General features: G+C 36.3%; 1 protein-coding gene across 8 annotated transcripts in view; it reads left to right on the plus strand.

Annotated features, from left to right (window-relative positions):
• Window positions 1-17,691, plus strand: part of LOC131688868 (PDZ and LIM domain protein Zasp-like) — a 218,001-nt gene that overhangs the window by 159,524 nt on the left and 40,786 nt on the right. For 2 of the 8 annotated variants that reach the window (XM_058973455.1, XM_058973458.1), the window contains exons 6-9: window positions 4,734-4,923; window positions 4,993-5,141; window positions 5,205-5,296; window positions 6,999-7,329. In XM_058973455.1, coding sequence (XP_058829438.1) covers window positions 4,734-4,923; window positions 4,993-5,141; window positions 5,205-5,296; window positions 6,999-7,329 — 762 coding nt within the window. Of the gene's footprint in view, window positions 1-4,733; window positions 4,924-4,992; window positions 5,142-5,204; window positions 5,297-6,366; window positions 6,614-6,998; window positions 7,330-7,759; window positions 7,958-8,179; window positions 8,451-17,691 lie in introns of those variants that run through there. The other 6 variants (XM_058973454.1, XM_058973452.1, XM_058973453.1 and 3 more) reach the window with 6 other exon arrangements.

Raw genomic sequence — 17,691 nt, forward strand, 5'->3', positions numbered from 1 at the left:
TGCACGCAATGTGTGATCTCAGCTATCTACCAGAAGATGTCGCTTTTGGCGGAAAAATTGAGTGTGACGTAGTGCGCAGTGATAACGTCAACAAAAATCGCAAACAAAACTTCAGGGTTGTTAATCGATAATTAATCGTCATCGTCGATAACGTTAACCACCCGTCAACGTCATCGGAAACTCCGTTGACGATAATGTATCGTCAAATTCATCGTCATCGTCGATAATTCATCGGTGGTTATCGCGATACATTTTGCGTTACTTTCCCGTTTATTGGAGTTGAAGTTGATGTGGTTAACTTTCAATTGTTTAGAAATAAATAACTATTAAAGGACATGTTGTTGACAGTTGAAAATCAATAGTATTGGACATTTTCTATGCACAGGGGTGGTTCGACGATGTGTCAAAATGGAATTTTTTGTCAACTTTTCGGGAGTGTTTTATATTGAAGGGAAAGTTATTGGCAGTTGACAATCAATAGTTTTGAACATTTTCAATACACAGGCGGTTCGACGATGTGTCAAAATGGATTTTTTCAACTTTTAGAGAAAATTTATTATATTGAAGAAGTTATTAATAAGTGAAAATCAATAGTTATGGGCATGTACCGTCGGTGCGTCAAAATAGAATTTTTTTCAACTTTTTGCAAACTTTTTATATTGAAGGGCAGGTTGTTGGCAGTTGAAAATCGATAGTTTTGGACATTTTCAATTCACAGGAGAATCCACCAGTGCACAGTGTTTTCAAAATGGCAAAAAGGCGAAAGAAATTCTTTGAACCACGAAAAACATTTTTGGCTATAGTGTCTTCAGCAAAGTTTATTTATATTTTTTTTTTTGCATTTAAAAAGTATTAGTTGGGTGATTAATCCCTCTAAAGCTGAGAAGCAAGTTTTTGTTTGGTCATTTATGAAAATAAAAAAAAACTTTTTTTGGCAAAGTTGTTGAGAATACCTTTAGTATTAACTTCGCTGAAGAGACTATGTGTCTATCTGTCGATTTAATTATACGTTTGTGAAGGTTTCTTTGATATACCCCAAAAAATTGCTTATTTCAAAATACTTTTCCTGGTAATTTTGTAGAATTTCAAAATGTTCCAAGATTTCGTTCAGCATAAGAAAATACAGAATTTTTGTAATGTTAGTTTATTTGTATCTCTTACAACTTAGAAGTTATCGAATGATTTCGTGTCCAAAAAGCAATGTTTTGATATGGAAGCCACAAATTTCCGCAGGTATAGCTTCACCAAGGCGAATCTGTAAAACAAACTATCAAAACCGTTTGGTGGTCTCTAGTCTACGTTCAAGTCAAATTCCAGTAAATTCCTTCTTTAGCATATATTTCTTATCTGAGAGATGCAAAAATAATACTACTGTACTGTAAGACCTCTCGGACCTCCTAAGGGAAATTTTTACTAAATAATCAGAACGGGTTATGAGGATTTGTCGAGGGACTAAAGAAGATTATTTTAACTACTGCGGTTTATTAAAAAGAAAGGAAAAAATATATTGGTCTTGGTGTTTGCGTTTCGACATCGTCTCTTCAGAACCAGAAAAAATATGTGCCGATTTTATCAATGTCAATTCACCAAGGGGCTGATAAAAACGGGTCTTCACTGTATTCAAAAACTACTGAAACTCTATTATGAGGCCGTTCATAAATTATACTACATATTTGACGGTAAAAGAAGGAAGCATGAAGCATCTTGTTACATAGTGGAGAGAAGAAACGAAGGAGGGGCTAAAAGCTTCCCAACTAGAAAAAAAATATACATTGGAAATATGTATATTATCCTTTTCAAAATTCAAAATCTTCTAGTTTAAATTAAAATTATAATAAATCTGTTAATCACCACACCACTTAAATGTGTAGTATAATTTGTGAATGGCCTAATAATAGTGGTTTAGTAGTTTTTTCAATATATGTCTTTGCGTGATAAAAATTACTAATCACACAATAGCTCAAAATTTGTTTTCTTCATGGTCAAAACAATTTTGATCACCGTTTTGCCGCACTGTGCACCTGGGACTCTTCTGTGCACCAACTTACTCGAAAAGTTAAAAAAAAATCCATTTTGACACATCGTCGGACCCTTCTGCGTATTGAAAATGTCCAAAATTATTGATTTTCAACTGCCAACAACTTTTCCTTCAGTATGATACACTTTCCCGAAAAGTTGAAAAAAAAAATCTCCGCTGTGCATAGAAAATGTCCAAAACTATTGATTTTCAACTGCCAACAACATGTCCTTCAATAGGTATTTATTTCTAAACAACTGAAAATTAACCGCATCAACTTCAACTCCAATAAACGGGAAAGTAACGCAAAATGTATCGCGATAACCGATGAACCGACGATGACGATGAATACGACGATACAATTATCGACGATGACGATGAAGGCGACGATACATTATCGTTAACGGTTTTTTCGATGACGATACATTATCGTTAACGAGTAGCGCCGATAAATTATCGCGAAAAATGTATCGTATTAACAACCCTGCAAAACTTGCACTTTCACGAATCAGCACAACTAGATAATATCGTGCTTGAAGCCACTAAATTTCAATGCACTCGTACAACCGATAAACAAGATAAACATATAAAACAAAAATAAAACGATTGTAAAAATACTAAAAACTTGAAAAAAACTTTCAGCTCTATAGACAAAAAAAAAGTTGAAGACAGCATCTGGAAAAAAATGTTCCCAGATTCGTGAATAAAGTACCATGAACTATGATTAACTTTTACGTAACGAACCGTTAACAAAACTCATTTGCTTTATAATTGTGCTCAATTTCCTTCTGTAACGCTTGTATAATACTTCTACTTGTGGAGATTATCGGTTTTATGCGAACTTCATTTACGGTTTCTGCTATGTCATTACCAAATCGTTTCTCGGTCCGTGAACTAGTTTATGAATATTATTCATAAACCAAATGTTAACTTGTGATTTTATTCATAAATCTGCATTGCTTACGGTCTAACTACACGACGTGATTGATTCATGGCATCTTTATCGTGGCTTTGAAATAGAGCATAAAACTTATACAATGTTGATGTTTTCCCATGAACTATTTCACGAGACCCGGACTGTTATTCATGAACTGTTCCATGATTTGCGATCGTGAAAAAATTCTTAGAACCATAAAATGCGTTTTAACAATTTTGATTTAGTTCATGAAATGTGAAATTTTGAGCATGATCTTGATATTTTTACTTGATTAATTTCACGGAACTCAGACTGTTATTCACGGATTCGTGAACTGGTTCTTGTGTGGTTTAGAATATGTTCACAAATTTAGAAGATCATTTTTACTTTTATGAAACTCTGCACTTGTTCATGATAAGACTAAAATATTACGATACCGTATATAGAAATTACGAAAATCGCGACTAAGCTCAACTAATCGTGAACATGAAACGCGAAAAATCCAAGAGCGAATTCCCAAATAACTTATCACAATAACACGAAGAAAATATCCGAAAATCATTACTAACCCATTTTCTTTGTTTTGACGTGAGTCATGTTCTTTTCCATTTTTTAATGTTTTTTGGAACGTGTCCAATGTGAAAAATACTGAGAAAGAATGCCCGGAACGGTGAGAATGAAGATATGGTGTAAATTGACCTTTTTATTGGACACACTGTGAAAAGATATATCCTCAAGCAGGAATCGAACCTGCGATCTCTCAGTCTTCAGTCGGGTTCATTAATTACTCCGCTTTCGAGGAACTGTGATGATGTCATCACACATTCCAAACAGTATCGGGACGAAATGTATCGCGATCACCACCATAGCTCCAATACTTACTAATGGACCCATCGATCTAAAATCCTAAAAACTTTGGAAAAAGGAAAAAAACATGACTCGGATCATATTGCTACAATTGTTTGTATTCAGTGCAAAAACATAACGCGCAATGCAAACACGCAGACGCCGGAGAACAATCGCGCTAAAGGTCACCCGATACTAGTTTGAAGGGATTATGTCCTACGCTGTGTCTTTTAAAATGTTCACTCCCTGGAGAAGGGGTCCCTGAAACAGCCAATCCCATAAACTCCCCGCATGACCAAATCGAATCGGTAACCACACCATTAATCTCAACTACGTGAACGGACATGTAAACAAGGTAGTCCTTGGTAAAAGGCTTGTTGCCAGTAATGTCATTTGCATGCTTTAGTCAAGAGATCACAATTCTTTGGTGATATCTTTAACGGATGAATGTTTCTTTCAAAGTCTTTAAAATCTTAAAAAAAGATCAGGTTTGGTCCGACCGAGTTCAATGCGTATGATTTTGAATGGTAATAGAAGTCGTCGATGACGAATCTTGTTCGACATCTATTTCACCCACTGGGTGCTTTTACAAGAGAACTCATTTATACGCGGGTCCAGAGTCGGGAGCAAAGTGCAGAACTTGAAGAATACGAATGGTGAGACAGAAATTACGAGAGATATAAGAAATTGAAAGACGAGTCAGGCGATAATAAATGCCAAGAGTGCCAGAGAACCACGCTACTGCTCTGATCATGGCAAAATTCGTACATGTTATACTATAATTTGATTACAATTATAGCATCACAAATAAATTTTCGATTTCCGGGTTCCGATCTTAATTACCAAATTGTTCAACCGTAAATTAAAAAAAACATCTTCAAAACTTTTTAAATTTGATTTCATACGTTTGACAAGTTTACTAATATGACACTTTCCATTCCATCTCTTCCACAGAGGGACCGCCTGGAAACCCTCGGTAACCCCAACTGGCTCACTCCCATCGCCATCGCCAACGCTTGCCGGCAATATAACCCCAGTTACGAAAACATCTCTGGCTGCCACTCCACAACCCGCGCAGCACATCGGCAGTGGACACAACCAAGCCGCCAAACCGTTCCCCGCGACAGCCCTTTCTCCTGCTCCAGTGAGTCAAGATATATGTCAATTTTTTTTTTCAACCCATTTACATCTATTGATCATCCACTCTTTGCAGCAACAACAGCAACAAGTCAACGGTGGTGAAGGTCCAATCAAGAGCATCGTAAATAAGCAGTATAACACACCGGTCGCCATGTACAGTGACGAAACTATTGCGGAAACCCTCTCCTCCCAGGCTGAGGTTCTTGCTGGTGGTGTTTTGGGGTAACTTTGTAGTAGACGAGAGACAAAATTGTTCAAATCTTAAGCCATGCTCTTACATTGTAGTGTCAACTTTAAGAAAAACGAACGGGTATATTCGCCAGCCAACTCCGAGGTTTACAAGCTGCTACATGAGCAGGGCAACGAACCAGAACCAGGTAATGAGGATCTGTTCTCCCACTACTACACACTGGCTTGCATGTTGAAGCTACTGAATGGTGGTGGAAACATTTTTGCGTCCGATCAGCTGATCGATTAGATTAGATCTAGTCTATACATCCTATTGCTGTTATTTGGTCTAGCAAAATCATGATTCATAAAACGAGAATTTTCATCTGAGAACACTTTCGGTAGGCACATACATCGAAACTGCACGCTGCCATTCCTTAAAAATTTAACTCAAAAACATGCGCTCGTAATGCTATGACAGCTACAGTAAACTATTTATAAGATGTACCCCAAACACAACCTCTCTCCTTTCTGCCCTCCCAATCAACTTCATTCATTTCTCGCTGCTCGGGTTCGCGCATTCCGAAACATTTATTCTCAATCTCGTTACTGCTCGTGTGAATGAGAAATTGGTTTGGCTTTTAATCAAGTAACTAACCCGTTCGTCACATCACTGTTCGAGTTTACATAGTTAACTCGCCAAATCCAATGGCTATCAGGTCGACTACGAAAATTTGGGTAGTTTTGAATGTCCTTCACGGATGGAAATGCTGCCTGCATTAGTAATACACATGTAGACGTAGTTTTCCTGGCTAACACTCAATTTCGTTCATGGACTTTTGCAAATCCCCATCACGGGCCGAATGTCACAATGTCACGAATCGTGAGTCAGGTTGGTCTTCGGCGACATAGGTTGTATGTTTATATTGCGCAAAGAATATTCATCATGTCAATCTTTGATACATTAAATATATGCAATTTTTTTATATGTTAATCGCAATCTATTAATTATTAATTTTTATGATTTTCGTGAACTTAATCAAATTTGAAAAATATTTGATTTTATTAATTAAATAATGTAATCATTTTAACTAAACTTTTATATTTAATTATTATGATGAATTTTGTGAAGAGCGCGAAATTTAAGTAATTCAACGACCTGTTCAGTTGACATTTGATTTCATTGGTTCATGAACATACACATTCACATCACGCACTAATACAAAGAAATTCTCCAGTAGCTAGAATGCTTCACTAATGTGGAAAATATTTCCAAAATCACAAATACTAATCACTTCAGTCGATCCACCAACCTCGCCTACATCAGTCAACCATCAGCAAAAGCAACAGTATCCACAGCAACAAGTTCAGCAGAATTATCAACAACAGCAGCATCAACAACAGCAGTACCAACAAACCAACAGCGTCACAAAGCACGTCACTGCACCGGTTGATAAACCACCGGTGGCCACAAACGGTATTCCAGCTGGTCAAAACATTTGCAACTCGTGTGAACGTCTTATTGTGTAAGTGTGATTCTACCACCGTTAGGAGATACAATTATGGTCTCGACCCTGGTAAAAACCACCAAAATTAGGAATTTGTTGTTGAAAAGGAGTGTATGTGTGTGTGAAGGATGAATGTGATTTTCTCTTTCAGCTACAGACTCGACTAACCCACAACAGACCCACCGAAATTGCAGCTACAGGATCGCCACCATTTTGCTCTATTGCCACGCCAATTTATCAAGAGATATTCTATTTCAGCCTAGTTGTAAATAATAATTCCCCGTGTATTCTTTTTTTCTCTATCTTCGTTGCCGTTCGGTATCACTGTGCTGTAAATATAAACAATTTTTGCAAAACAAAAAAAAAACTTTTGCTCCGTGACTACCTTCTTTTGTGAAAACAGCAGAAAGCGTCTACTCAAACAAAACTAATTATTCAATTCACAAACTGGAATCAGCATCTTCACATTTCTATGCAACGCAAAGTCACGCAATCGGTGGCTACGCCACTGCGGGTCGCCTCCCGGTAGGATCATTGAACAAACCGAGGTCTCCGGTTCCACCCCAGATGCATCAGGTGCCACCTCAGCTGCTGCAGCAGCATCCACGTCCGGCAGCCGCTCCAGCGCATGCTTCTCATGCAGCTCCAGCTCCAGCACCAGTGGCCCCACAGGCTCAGCGACCAGCTCCACAGACCATGCCGAGGGCTGGCATTCCACCCCGGATCCATCAAGAGTAAGATTATCCTCAATCCGTCTTGCAGCTTTTGAACTTTTTCCAAGTCTTCTGGTCCGCCGATCACAGAGAGAAGTTCATTTTTGTATTATACATACCTTTTTTTGCTCCTTCCATCGACGACCGCTGACCTTGTTTTATTCTGGCATGCGTGTGCAACTGTTAATTGAATGAGTGAGGAAAAATCTGTTCTTATTTTGATGGTTACTTCCAGACTGTTACCAGCGATAAAAAAACTGCATGACGTTAATGTTTTGTTTTATTTTTCCGATTCCGTATCGGTTGTTGTGTTGAATTTGATTTTTTGTGCCAAACGAAAATTCACACCTGTCAAACAAACCAAATTCAACCGACAACACCAATCAAACATCGATCACCAAAAAAACACCCACTCAAAACCCACAAACACCACCCACCCGATCAACCACAGTGGCGTGTTCGTGCGCATCAAGGACAAAAATCTCCACGCCGATTGCTTCAAGTGCGCCACCTGTGGATCGTCACTCAAAAATCAGGGATATTTCAATCTGAACAACAAACTGTATTGCGATATCCACGCTCGGTTGGCGGCACTCCAGAGCCCCCCGCCCGGTACCAACGGAATGGTTCCGGTAACCACCATCAAACCGTACGTATTACTATTCATTGTCCGACTGCGGCACAAGATCCAGATTCCTAGGATGTATACATATACAAAAAAATTCTATGTGAACGCATGATCTGTCGTTGCTATTTCCCGCTATCCTTCTTTCTTTCTTCTTTTCTTTTTTCTCTTTTCCTTCATTGCCGTTTCTCCGGCCTGTTAGCGCGCCCAGTCTATTACAGAAAACCGTTTTAGAAAGCGAGGACCTTTAAAGTGTTTGATAGTGGATAAGATAGCTGTAAAATACTCATTTGACAGTACGCTAAAGAAAACAGTAGTGTTTAGTGATAGCTCGTAAGAACCGAAGATGAAAAAGAAAAAAAAAACACGCGACGATGACGATTCAAGTTGTTTAATGATAAGTGATTCGACGAATAAGTATTCGTAAGAATGTGATACCATTTTACTTCGATGCTGTACATAATCGTTTGAATTATATTTAGTATATTTGGATGATTAGTCCGGAAGACGGAATGGAGTAAGTTTGAGGAATGAAATAAGTGTAACATGTTTTGGTTCATTGTATCGTTACTACAAATCTTTAAGATCGTGAAGCATCATCGTGCATGCGTAGCAGCATTCAAGCATTATCAGTTATTTGTCATGTCAGATATATGTTCGACTACTTAAACACTCAATACATATTCAAAATTAAAAGAAAGTGATAAAAAATTGAAGATCTAATAATTTAAAGAAGAGGCTATGAGTTTGATGAAATTTGGGATAATCACGTTTAGTTAAAAAAAGTCAAAATCAATTAGGCGCCATTAAACACGAAAACAATACTTACTTTGTTTCTTCAACGAAGCATATTAGAGATTCTTTTGAAAAAGATGGTTTGGATACTCTTTGCAGTTAGTAAGTTGTCAATGTCTCGTATAAACATCCAACCAACGTAACAAACTTACAGTTCGAAAGGTAATGATCTGCCCTTTTCAAAAATGAGCAATATGTGTAATTCAAATATAAATTATTGAGGTTTCAAGCGACCAAAGTTTAACAAGTATAGGATTCGAAATTTTTTTAAATACTTTTTTTTTATTTCGACTTTGGTCGCTTGTAACTCTGATAATATATTTCAGATCCACACAGAAAGAGCCAACACCCTTCTAAATGGATATGAATATATTGATCTGTTGATTTTCTCACGAGATATTGACAAATAACTAATAGAAGAAGTTGTTTTCAGAAAGCTCTAAAGCGCTTTTTTGATGAAAATAGCAACAACGAATATTGTTTCAGTGCTCAACTACCCAAAATGAGCCTAGAAAATCCGTTTTTCCGTTTTGTTTTTTGGAAGCTAGTGTTATGGATACCGTTCTTTTTGAGTGAATATTGACTCTTATTGGGCCTTTCTTAGTTTTTTCCCAAATGACTATAACTTCTCTGGAAGTGACACTTTTTGTGGACCTAATACTGCTTATCTAAAATACCATAATATCTATAGCAATGAGCACTCTTTGACCTACCTAATCAACATACTTTTAGGACCGTCTCAAGACAATTCGGGGACCCAGGATACTATTAGCAATGAACTAGTATAGACTGCTATAGAGTAGGACGATCGCAAAATGATCTACAGCATGACGGAGCGTATTTTTATTCCAAATTTGAGCCTAATCAGAAAACTATGTTGAAATTATTTTAAAACATTTGTGGGTATTGTCTGCGACATAGTCGGATTGTCGTGAGTTCACTTCGGGCTGTTAACTCAACTCTAATGATATTCAACGGAATCATTCAAACAATCGTCTTATCTCCTGGTATAGATTATAGTTCCTACATTCATAGTTAAAGGGAGACACTAAGTGGGGCCAATTGAACATATCAAATGTCAACCGAACATGACGTCAAATAACGTTTTCTATATAGATCCTATTGCGTTTATGATGATAATTATTTTACTCTTTTCTTGTGTTATCGAGCATAGAGATATGAAAAATAATGAATATTTTTATATAACTCCGAGAGATATTCGTGAAACTCATTTCTTCGATTTCATTTCGCTATACGTACATGTAAAACCTTGCTCACGATGTTAACAATAAAAGTACTCGGCAAGAGCTTTCACATTTACTTGGGATACCAGAGTTTTCTGTAATAAGAGCTACCAATTCACTGGCTCTTGTGTCCGCCTAATTATAAAAATAGCAACTATTAATACATGCCTGATTTCATCCAATTGGCATTGCCACTAGTACGGAACTAGAAAAACTAAAGACGACTGTCCATCGAGACGTCCGTTTACTATTAATGGAATTCTCTCTCGGTGGTGATATACAGTATGTTCAAGATTTGCGGCTCGATGCATGAAATTAGCGTAAACCAATCACTTTGATTGGTTTACGAGCTTCGGTAGGGGTGTTTAAAGAGAATCGCATTTATTTCCTTCTCGGTATTGTACAGGCCTTCGAGCAGATGCTACGTTCGCCTAAAGCAGCTCAATACGAATGATAATAAAAAAAAATCTGTTGGAGACCTATATTTAAAATTTTTCATCATTTTGGTATTCAGTTGGTGCAACATGTTGACGGCTCGGACCGAGATGGACTGGAAATTTTAACTTTTTTTAATGTAGAATACATTTAAGCTTTCAATATAGGGGTCCCGTTTCAAAATATCGGCTGCGGCGCCGCGTCAGATTTTGAACGTTAATAACTTTTATTATACTTAACAGAATGATTTGATTTTTAGGCCAATTTGTTGAAAATATGTTCCTCTATGCTGTATTAAAATTTGAAGTATGTATAACATGCACTAATAACAAAAAATTGTGTGTTGAAAAATCTTTCGAAAACGACTCGGAAAAGTGAAAGTTTTCAGCCCATCCCGCACACAGCCGTCACTTTGGTAGGCCAACCGAACAATAAAATAATGAAAAGTTTATATATAGGTCCACTACATGTTTGTTCCTATGATTATTCGCATTGGGTTGCTTGACGAGAGCAGTTGGTGGGGGAAAGACGGCATATTCCTTTGGTTAGGCCATTAGAAGCCGGACGGAAAGGAAAGGCTCATGCACGGCACGAGAACGAGCGCGAAAGCGATAGTAGTGCATATTAGCGCGATTATAAAAATATCTGTCGGTCGGTTTTTCTCATCATTCGTATTCGTTCAAGTTCAAGCACTAGCAAGCAGCCAGTCCACCGAAGGAAAGCAGTTGGCGATGACGACGGTCGGAAAAAGTGCCCCAGCTACTGGTGACTCATCACAACCCGATCAGGAACTGTCGCCCTGCAAGAATTTCGCCCCAACTAAAGGGCAACAGAGAAACTAATCTGTGTTCTAATAAGAGTTAAACTGGCTCACCGTGTCCGCGGGGAGTGCGTCTGAATTATGCTCCCGCAATAAAACAATAAACGGTTCTTTGCAGGACCAATTAATTGTGTTCTAATAAGAGTTAAACTGAAATTTACATTTTATGGTGTATAACAAATAATTTTCAGAAAGCTATATAAGAAATACGATGTGTGGAAAGAAAGAAAGAGAATTTAAATTATCCTCTCTCGCTCGTTTTCGTGCACTGCTTTTCCATTCCTTTCTGCTGCTAATACTATCATAACAAACGAATGTGGGTGTTCCCCACCATCCCATGGCCAGTATCACCGCTAACAAATAAGACAAAAGAATTTAAATTTGTGAAAATCTTTTCCTTCCTTCTTTTCAAATCTGCAACATTCTTTGAAAATATTGTTGGAATGTTGTTATTGAAAAAGATGGGTGGGTAATGTCTGCGACATAACCGGAGAGATGTAGAACACATAAGGAACACGTTCTTCAAATATGTTGATACTCATTGGAATTTTCGGACAAAAGGTGATTTGGGCGAGGAATATTTCAAATTATTCTTTACAAAAATGATGGTGGTCCTGAAAAGGACCGGTTTTGTTGGCGTTGTTGGCCTTGGTGAGGGAGATGGCTAACGATGAAATTAATTGTTAGCATGAGGAAGTCGCGTAGTACTGGCCAATGGAAGAACAGATAATAATTGATTCCTGAAAATCAATTTTTCTTTATTCATGTAAATTATACATACTTACAAATCTAACAGAAGATTCCTGATCATATTTCTGAATCATTAGTGCGAACATTGTGTAATTTGGTTAAGTACAATGAAAGTTACAAACTTTCCAAACTCGACCTTCTGTTCATTCAGAAATATTGAAATGGGGTGTCGTGGTCACAATAAAAAAAGATGGGTGGGTAATGTCTGCGACATAACCGGAGAGATGTAGAATACATAAGGAACACGTTCTTCAAATATGTTGATACTCATTAGGATTTTCGGACAAAAGCTGATTTGGGCGAGGAATATTTCAAATTATTCTTTACAAAAATGATGGTGGTCCTGAAAAGGACCGGTTTTGTTGGCGTTGTTGGCCTTGGTGAGGGAGATGGCTAACGATGAAATTAATTGTTAGCATGAGGAAGTCGCGTAGTACTGGCCAATGGAAGAACAGATAATAATTGATTCCTGAAAATCAATTTTTCTTTATTCATGTAAATTATACATACTTACAAATCTAACAGAAGATTCCTGATCATATTTCTGAATCATTAGTGCGAACATTGTGTAATTTGGTTAAGTACAATGAAAGTTACAAACTTTCCAAACTCGACCTTCTGTTCATTCAGAAATATTGAAATGGGGTGTCGTGGTCACAATAAAATCCTAATGAGTATCAACATATTTGAAGAACGTGTTCCTTATGTATTCTACATCTCTCCGGTTATGTCGCAGACATTACCCACCCATCTTTTTTGAGCCGAAAGATTGTTCAAAACACAGTTTTTCGTTATTAATACATGTCATACATGTTCCAAAATTTAATCGAACATTGCAAAACACATTCTCGACAAAATGGTAAAGAAATTGATTTATTCCATTCAGTATAACAAAAAATATAAACGTACCAAAGCTTGCCCGACTTCTGTTAAACAAAACCGATGTCCATCTTTAGAAAATGCCACATTTTTTCTTCAAATCGATATTCCACTCCATTTACAGAATATTTCAACCATTCGAAAGCAATCGACATTATGCTGAATCTAAGCACGCGATTCACCTTGAGATTCGTCCGTTTTCGATATTTGTAGGGGAGACTGAGGAGATTTGATCCCCGGGTAGACTTGATCCCATCATCGTTACTGAAAGGCGGATCCGAATACATTAATCGGATATACTAGAAAGTTGCGTAGTTTTATCTAAACATAAATTTGTTTAACACAAAAAAAGAAATTGAGCATTTGTAACCGAATTTTTGCCGATTTAAATAAAAAAAACTCAGAAGAACTGAAGAAGATTTAATTTCTAAATTTTCAATCTTTTATACAATTGATAAAATCACCCACTACATACTATACTTTTGCATACAGAGAATTACAGGAGAATGTCAATTGTACGTTATGATTTGAGTGATTTTTTCGTTCAACTATATTTTTACTAAAGTTTGCATAAATAGATGCTATGGGTTCACTTGATCCCTTCAAATTCGTGGAGATTTGATTCCCTTCGCCATGCTTTATACATACCACTGAACGTAACCAAATTCACACCAGAACAATTTAAGTCATTGTTGCCATAAAGTAACAAACAATTTGTCAAAAATATACGCGCCATCGTACGGAAACTTAACTGTAATTGTTTACTACAGTATACGTAGCACTCATGCATCCCACATTTGACGTTCCTAAACCATAATAACTGACATCTTTCAAATAATTGCACGGAGATTTGGAGATTCGTAAAAAACAGGTGAGATATGCGTAATAGGTAGCAACAGAAATAACAATATCTGACCACAACAGTATAATCAATAGCGCAATCCATTTATAACCTTGAATGGGGTAATGTACCTATTTTTTCCCTATTAGAGAGGGTACCACATTATTTCATTATTAATTTTATTATTTCAGCTTCTTTGCTTTGTTATTGAGAGCCAGTGGCAGCTCCAGAGAAGGGTCCTGGGGGTTCAGACCTCCTCCGATTTTTTTGAGAAATTTTAACTTTAATTTTGTATTAGTTTCAAACTTAAATTTATTTAAAACCAAATTTGACCACCGAAATTGGTTTTCGTCAAATGAGGTTTTGATGTACAACGTATTGTGCAATGTTCGTTCCAAAATCAAAATTTCGGATCCCTCCTGAAACTTTTTTTCTGGATCCGCTCCTGTTAAGAGCCAATATAATAACAAAATTGTCTTGAGAATGATGAAAATCTTCTGTTTGTGCGCAGCAAAAACTAATCGAGTACCCCAATGATCGCAATACCATTTGAGCCAATGCATTGAGCAAATATGGCAGACGCTGCTCTAACCAAAGTTTTTAGATGACGGGTGATGATAGAAACCAGGCAAAAATAGGCTTAGTACCCTACATGCTCTTTAAAACACGTTTTCAAAGTGGAATCAAGTGTCCACAAATTAGGAATCGAGTCTCCACTAATCTAAGAATTTACTATTTTTTGTTGTTTTCCAGAAATGCTCATAGCTCTTGTCCAGTGTAATATTTCCATGTGTTTTTATGATTATCAGTCATCCCTAGAAACAATTTAAAACTACAAAAAATACTTTTTTTATCATTTCACGGAGTTGGAGTGAAAAATGAAAAAGGGGATCAAGTCTCCTCAGTCTCCCCTATTCCTTGGCGCAGGAATGGAACTTTCTTTTCTTTTTGCACGTGTTTTGGAGGGGAAAGTCTTTGTTGTATATTCCGACATTCGTCTATTCCCTGGTTCGGGGAGACGAAGAAAGCTAGTTCGTACATTTTAAGAAAGACGAGGAATTCCATGAGAAACCGGTCGACCTCAAAATATGACCCTCGCCGAATCGAATGAAACTTTACAGCACGTCACTGTTGTGCTATCTTATGACAAGCGGCACTTAGCACATTTCGAGAAAAACGATTTTTCATGCGCTATATTTCCAGTGTAAAACTAAAACAGCATCTTTCTCACACTTCGTGTATTTTTGTTTTGAAAATGATTATGCCATTGTGTTTCTCAGATAGTTTTACACATAAAAACATCTTATGCATCACGATAAATTGAGCCAATCCCCAGACACAGTGATTTGAAGCAAAAAATTGAAAATTTCTCAGCACGTTTCTCGCTATATCTCAGTAACCAAGCAGAATGTCAAAATTCTGAAAACGCTACTTTGTAGAATATTTTTCGACAAATCATGTGGCATTTCCAACTCAGTTTACTCCAAAATGGCGTCATTTGTCATAAGATAGCACAACAGCGACGGGTTGTGTTCGGTTTATGAATCCTAATGATTTTCTCTGGTAATTTTTAATGCAAGAGCAATTTTTCAAAAGGGCGTAGACGTTTCTAAGGGAAATAATTTAAAAAAATTGTATTTTCTACAGCAAAACTATCTGAGAACTAGTTACAGGGAATGAATACTTCTTCAAGAAAAAAGTATAAACTGACATAGGTGAATGACCCACAGTGGTTAAAGCCTTAATAAACATAATAAAAATAATAATAATATAAACTGACAAAATTGTTGTGTCATTTTTCACAAAAACAAAAGTTTATGTTAAAAATTTAAATTGCAAAAAAAACCCATTTTGTTAATTTTTTATCTTTTGTCAACAGAAACCTAAAAAGAAAAGAAACATTTTAAATGCAATTGCATGATGGAGAACTTATCGGTAAAAAAGTTTTTCTAGCAATAACTTTCTACATGTTTTTAAATTTCATATTATTCATATTATTTCATACTATTTGACATACAAAACTGTAATTTTATTACAGAATATAAATCTAAGTATCATATTAAATCAAAATGCTTTTTAGAGATATTTGGAATTTTAATCCAACAAAAAGCAATTAATTCGTGTAATTATTCCCTTTTTTAAAGTTAGTCGCGTTGCCCCATCATAAAATGTCAACAATCTAATGTTTATCGTTTTAAAGACGTAAAAGAAACTTTTTCAGTGTATTTGAATCATGGAGAAACTTTTAATACAAAAGTTTTCTTGACAACTTTAGACATATTTTCATAATTCATACTATTGGCAGTCAGAAATACAGTTTTCATTTTGAATACGATTCCAAATGCCATTTTAAATCAATGTAGATGGAGAAACGCGAATAACTTACAAGAAGGTCATAATAAAATAAAATATATGTGTTATTAAAACAAAAGTTAAAATATTTCGAGAACTACCATCAGAAATCTTTTGTTAGCATTTTTATTTGAAATGGCATTTAGAATCGTATTTTTGACTATAAGTAGTATGAATTATAAAAATATGTATTAAGTTGTTAGGAAACTTTATTATTGAAAGCTTTTCCATGATCCCAATATACTGAAAAAGTTTCTGTTACGTCTTTAAACGAAACCTTAAAAATGGGTTTTTTACAGTTTAAATTTTTATTACAATTTTTTTTTAGTTTATTGTACAGCCACCCACGATTTGTGCAATCGTATATGCTATGCTATGCTTTAAATTTTTATCATAAATTTTAGTTTTTGTGAAAAATGACCAAATTTTTTTTCAGTGTATATTTTGTCATACAGAAGTATTCATTCTCTGGAACTCGTTCTTGGATGGTTTTGCTGTCTAAATATAGTAATTGAACAGAAAAAAATAGAAATTAATGCACATAGGAACAGACGTTTTGAAAAATTGCTCTTGTGTCAAAATATTGCATTTGGCAGAGAAAATCATGGAGATTCGTGAACCGAACGCAACTGCAAAGTTTCGTTCGAATCGACGATGATCATATATTGCGGTCAGCCGGTTTCTCATGGAATTCCTTAGTTCCAAAAACAACATTGTTGGTTCCGTACTAGTCTAGGATTGTCCTGGCATATCGGAAGATGCTTAATTCGATCAAAACAGTTTCAGTCCCTCGTGGGACCTCAAACTCAAGTAGAAACTGAATCAGAATGTTGGATCCACGCTTGTACTGGGTCAATACCACCCTGGTCTGCTGTGCCGCATTTCCTACCGCTACTATCGTTTCGTTTGGTTATCTGATGCTCTTCGAACGATTTGGTCACATGAGATACGAATCAATGTTCTATTCCGAGCAGCTCTGCTACCGATCCATTGATAAATTTTCGAAAACAGTCTTTAGTATTGATTTAAATCAATACTGAGGGCGGTCACTCAAAATCCCGGAGCGCAGTATACCCATGCGTAAAGTATCTGGTGGTACTGCATCGAGGCTGATTAAGTCCGAGGAAAAATAAAGTCGGTTTCCATCATCATAGCTATCGAGACATCACCAGACAGCTGCTTTTTCACACACCTTGTGAGAGCTGTTTGGATTTAGTGTCTGACTGGCGCCAATTTGGTGTTGGTTTGGATACATCGTATAACTGGTAGCAAGTTTGTGTCAGTTACTGACGAGTGCACAGTGTTTTAAAACGTCGTTTTCGTGCTTAAAAGTGTCTAAGCCGTTAAATTTAGAAGTATAAGTGTTCGGAGCAGTTATTGCCTTTGTAATGGCGCATTCATAAAAATATATCATTCAGAAATTGATTAACTTACAAGTGATACACGAAATTTAATTACTGAACTAATTAATATAATATTTATTTATTAATTATACTAATTAATATAGATATAGATTTTGTGTTTTCGGTAAAATGGTAGTAATTATTACTGCAAAAGAAATTGCTGAAGAGACTTTATATCTAACTTTAATAGTTTTCAAGTTATGGAACATTTTATATAAATGACCCCTTGAAATTGGCTA

This window comes from Topomyia yanbarensis, chromosome 3 (genome assembly GCF_030247195.1).
Source record: "Topomyia yanbarensis strain Yona2022 chromosome 3, ASM3024719v1, whole genome shotgun sequence".
Lineage (NCBI taxonomy): Eukaryota > Metazoa > Arthropoda > Insecta > Diptera > Culicidae > Topomyia > Topomyia yanbarensis.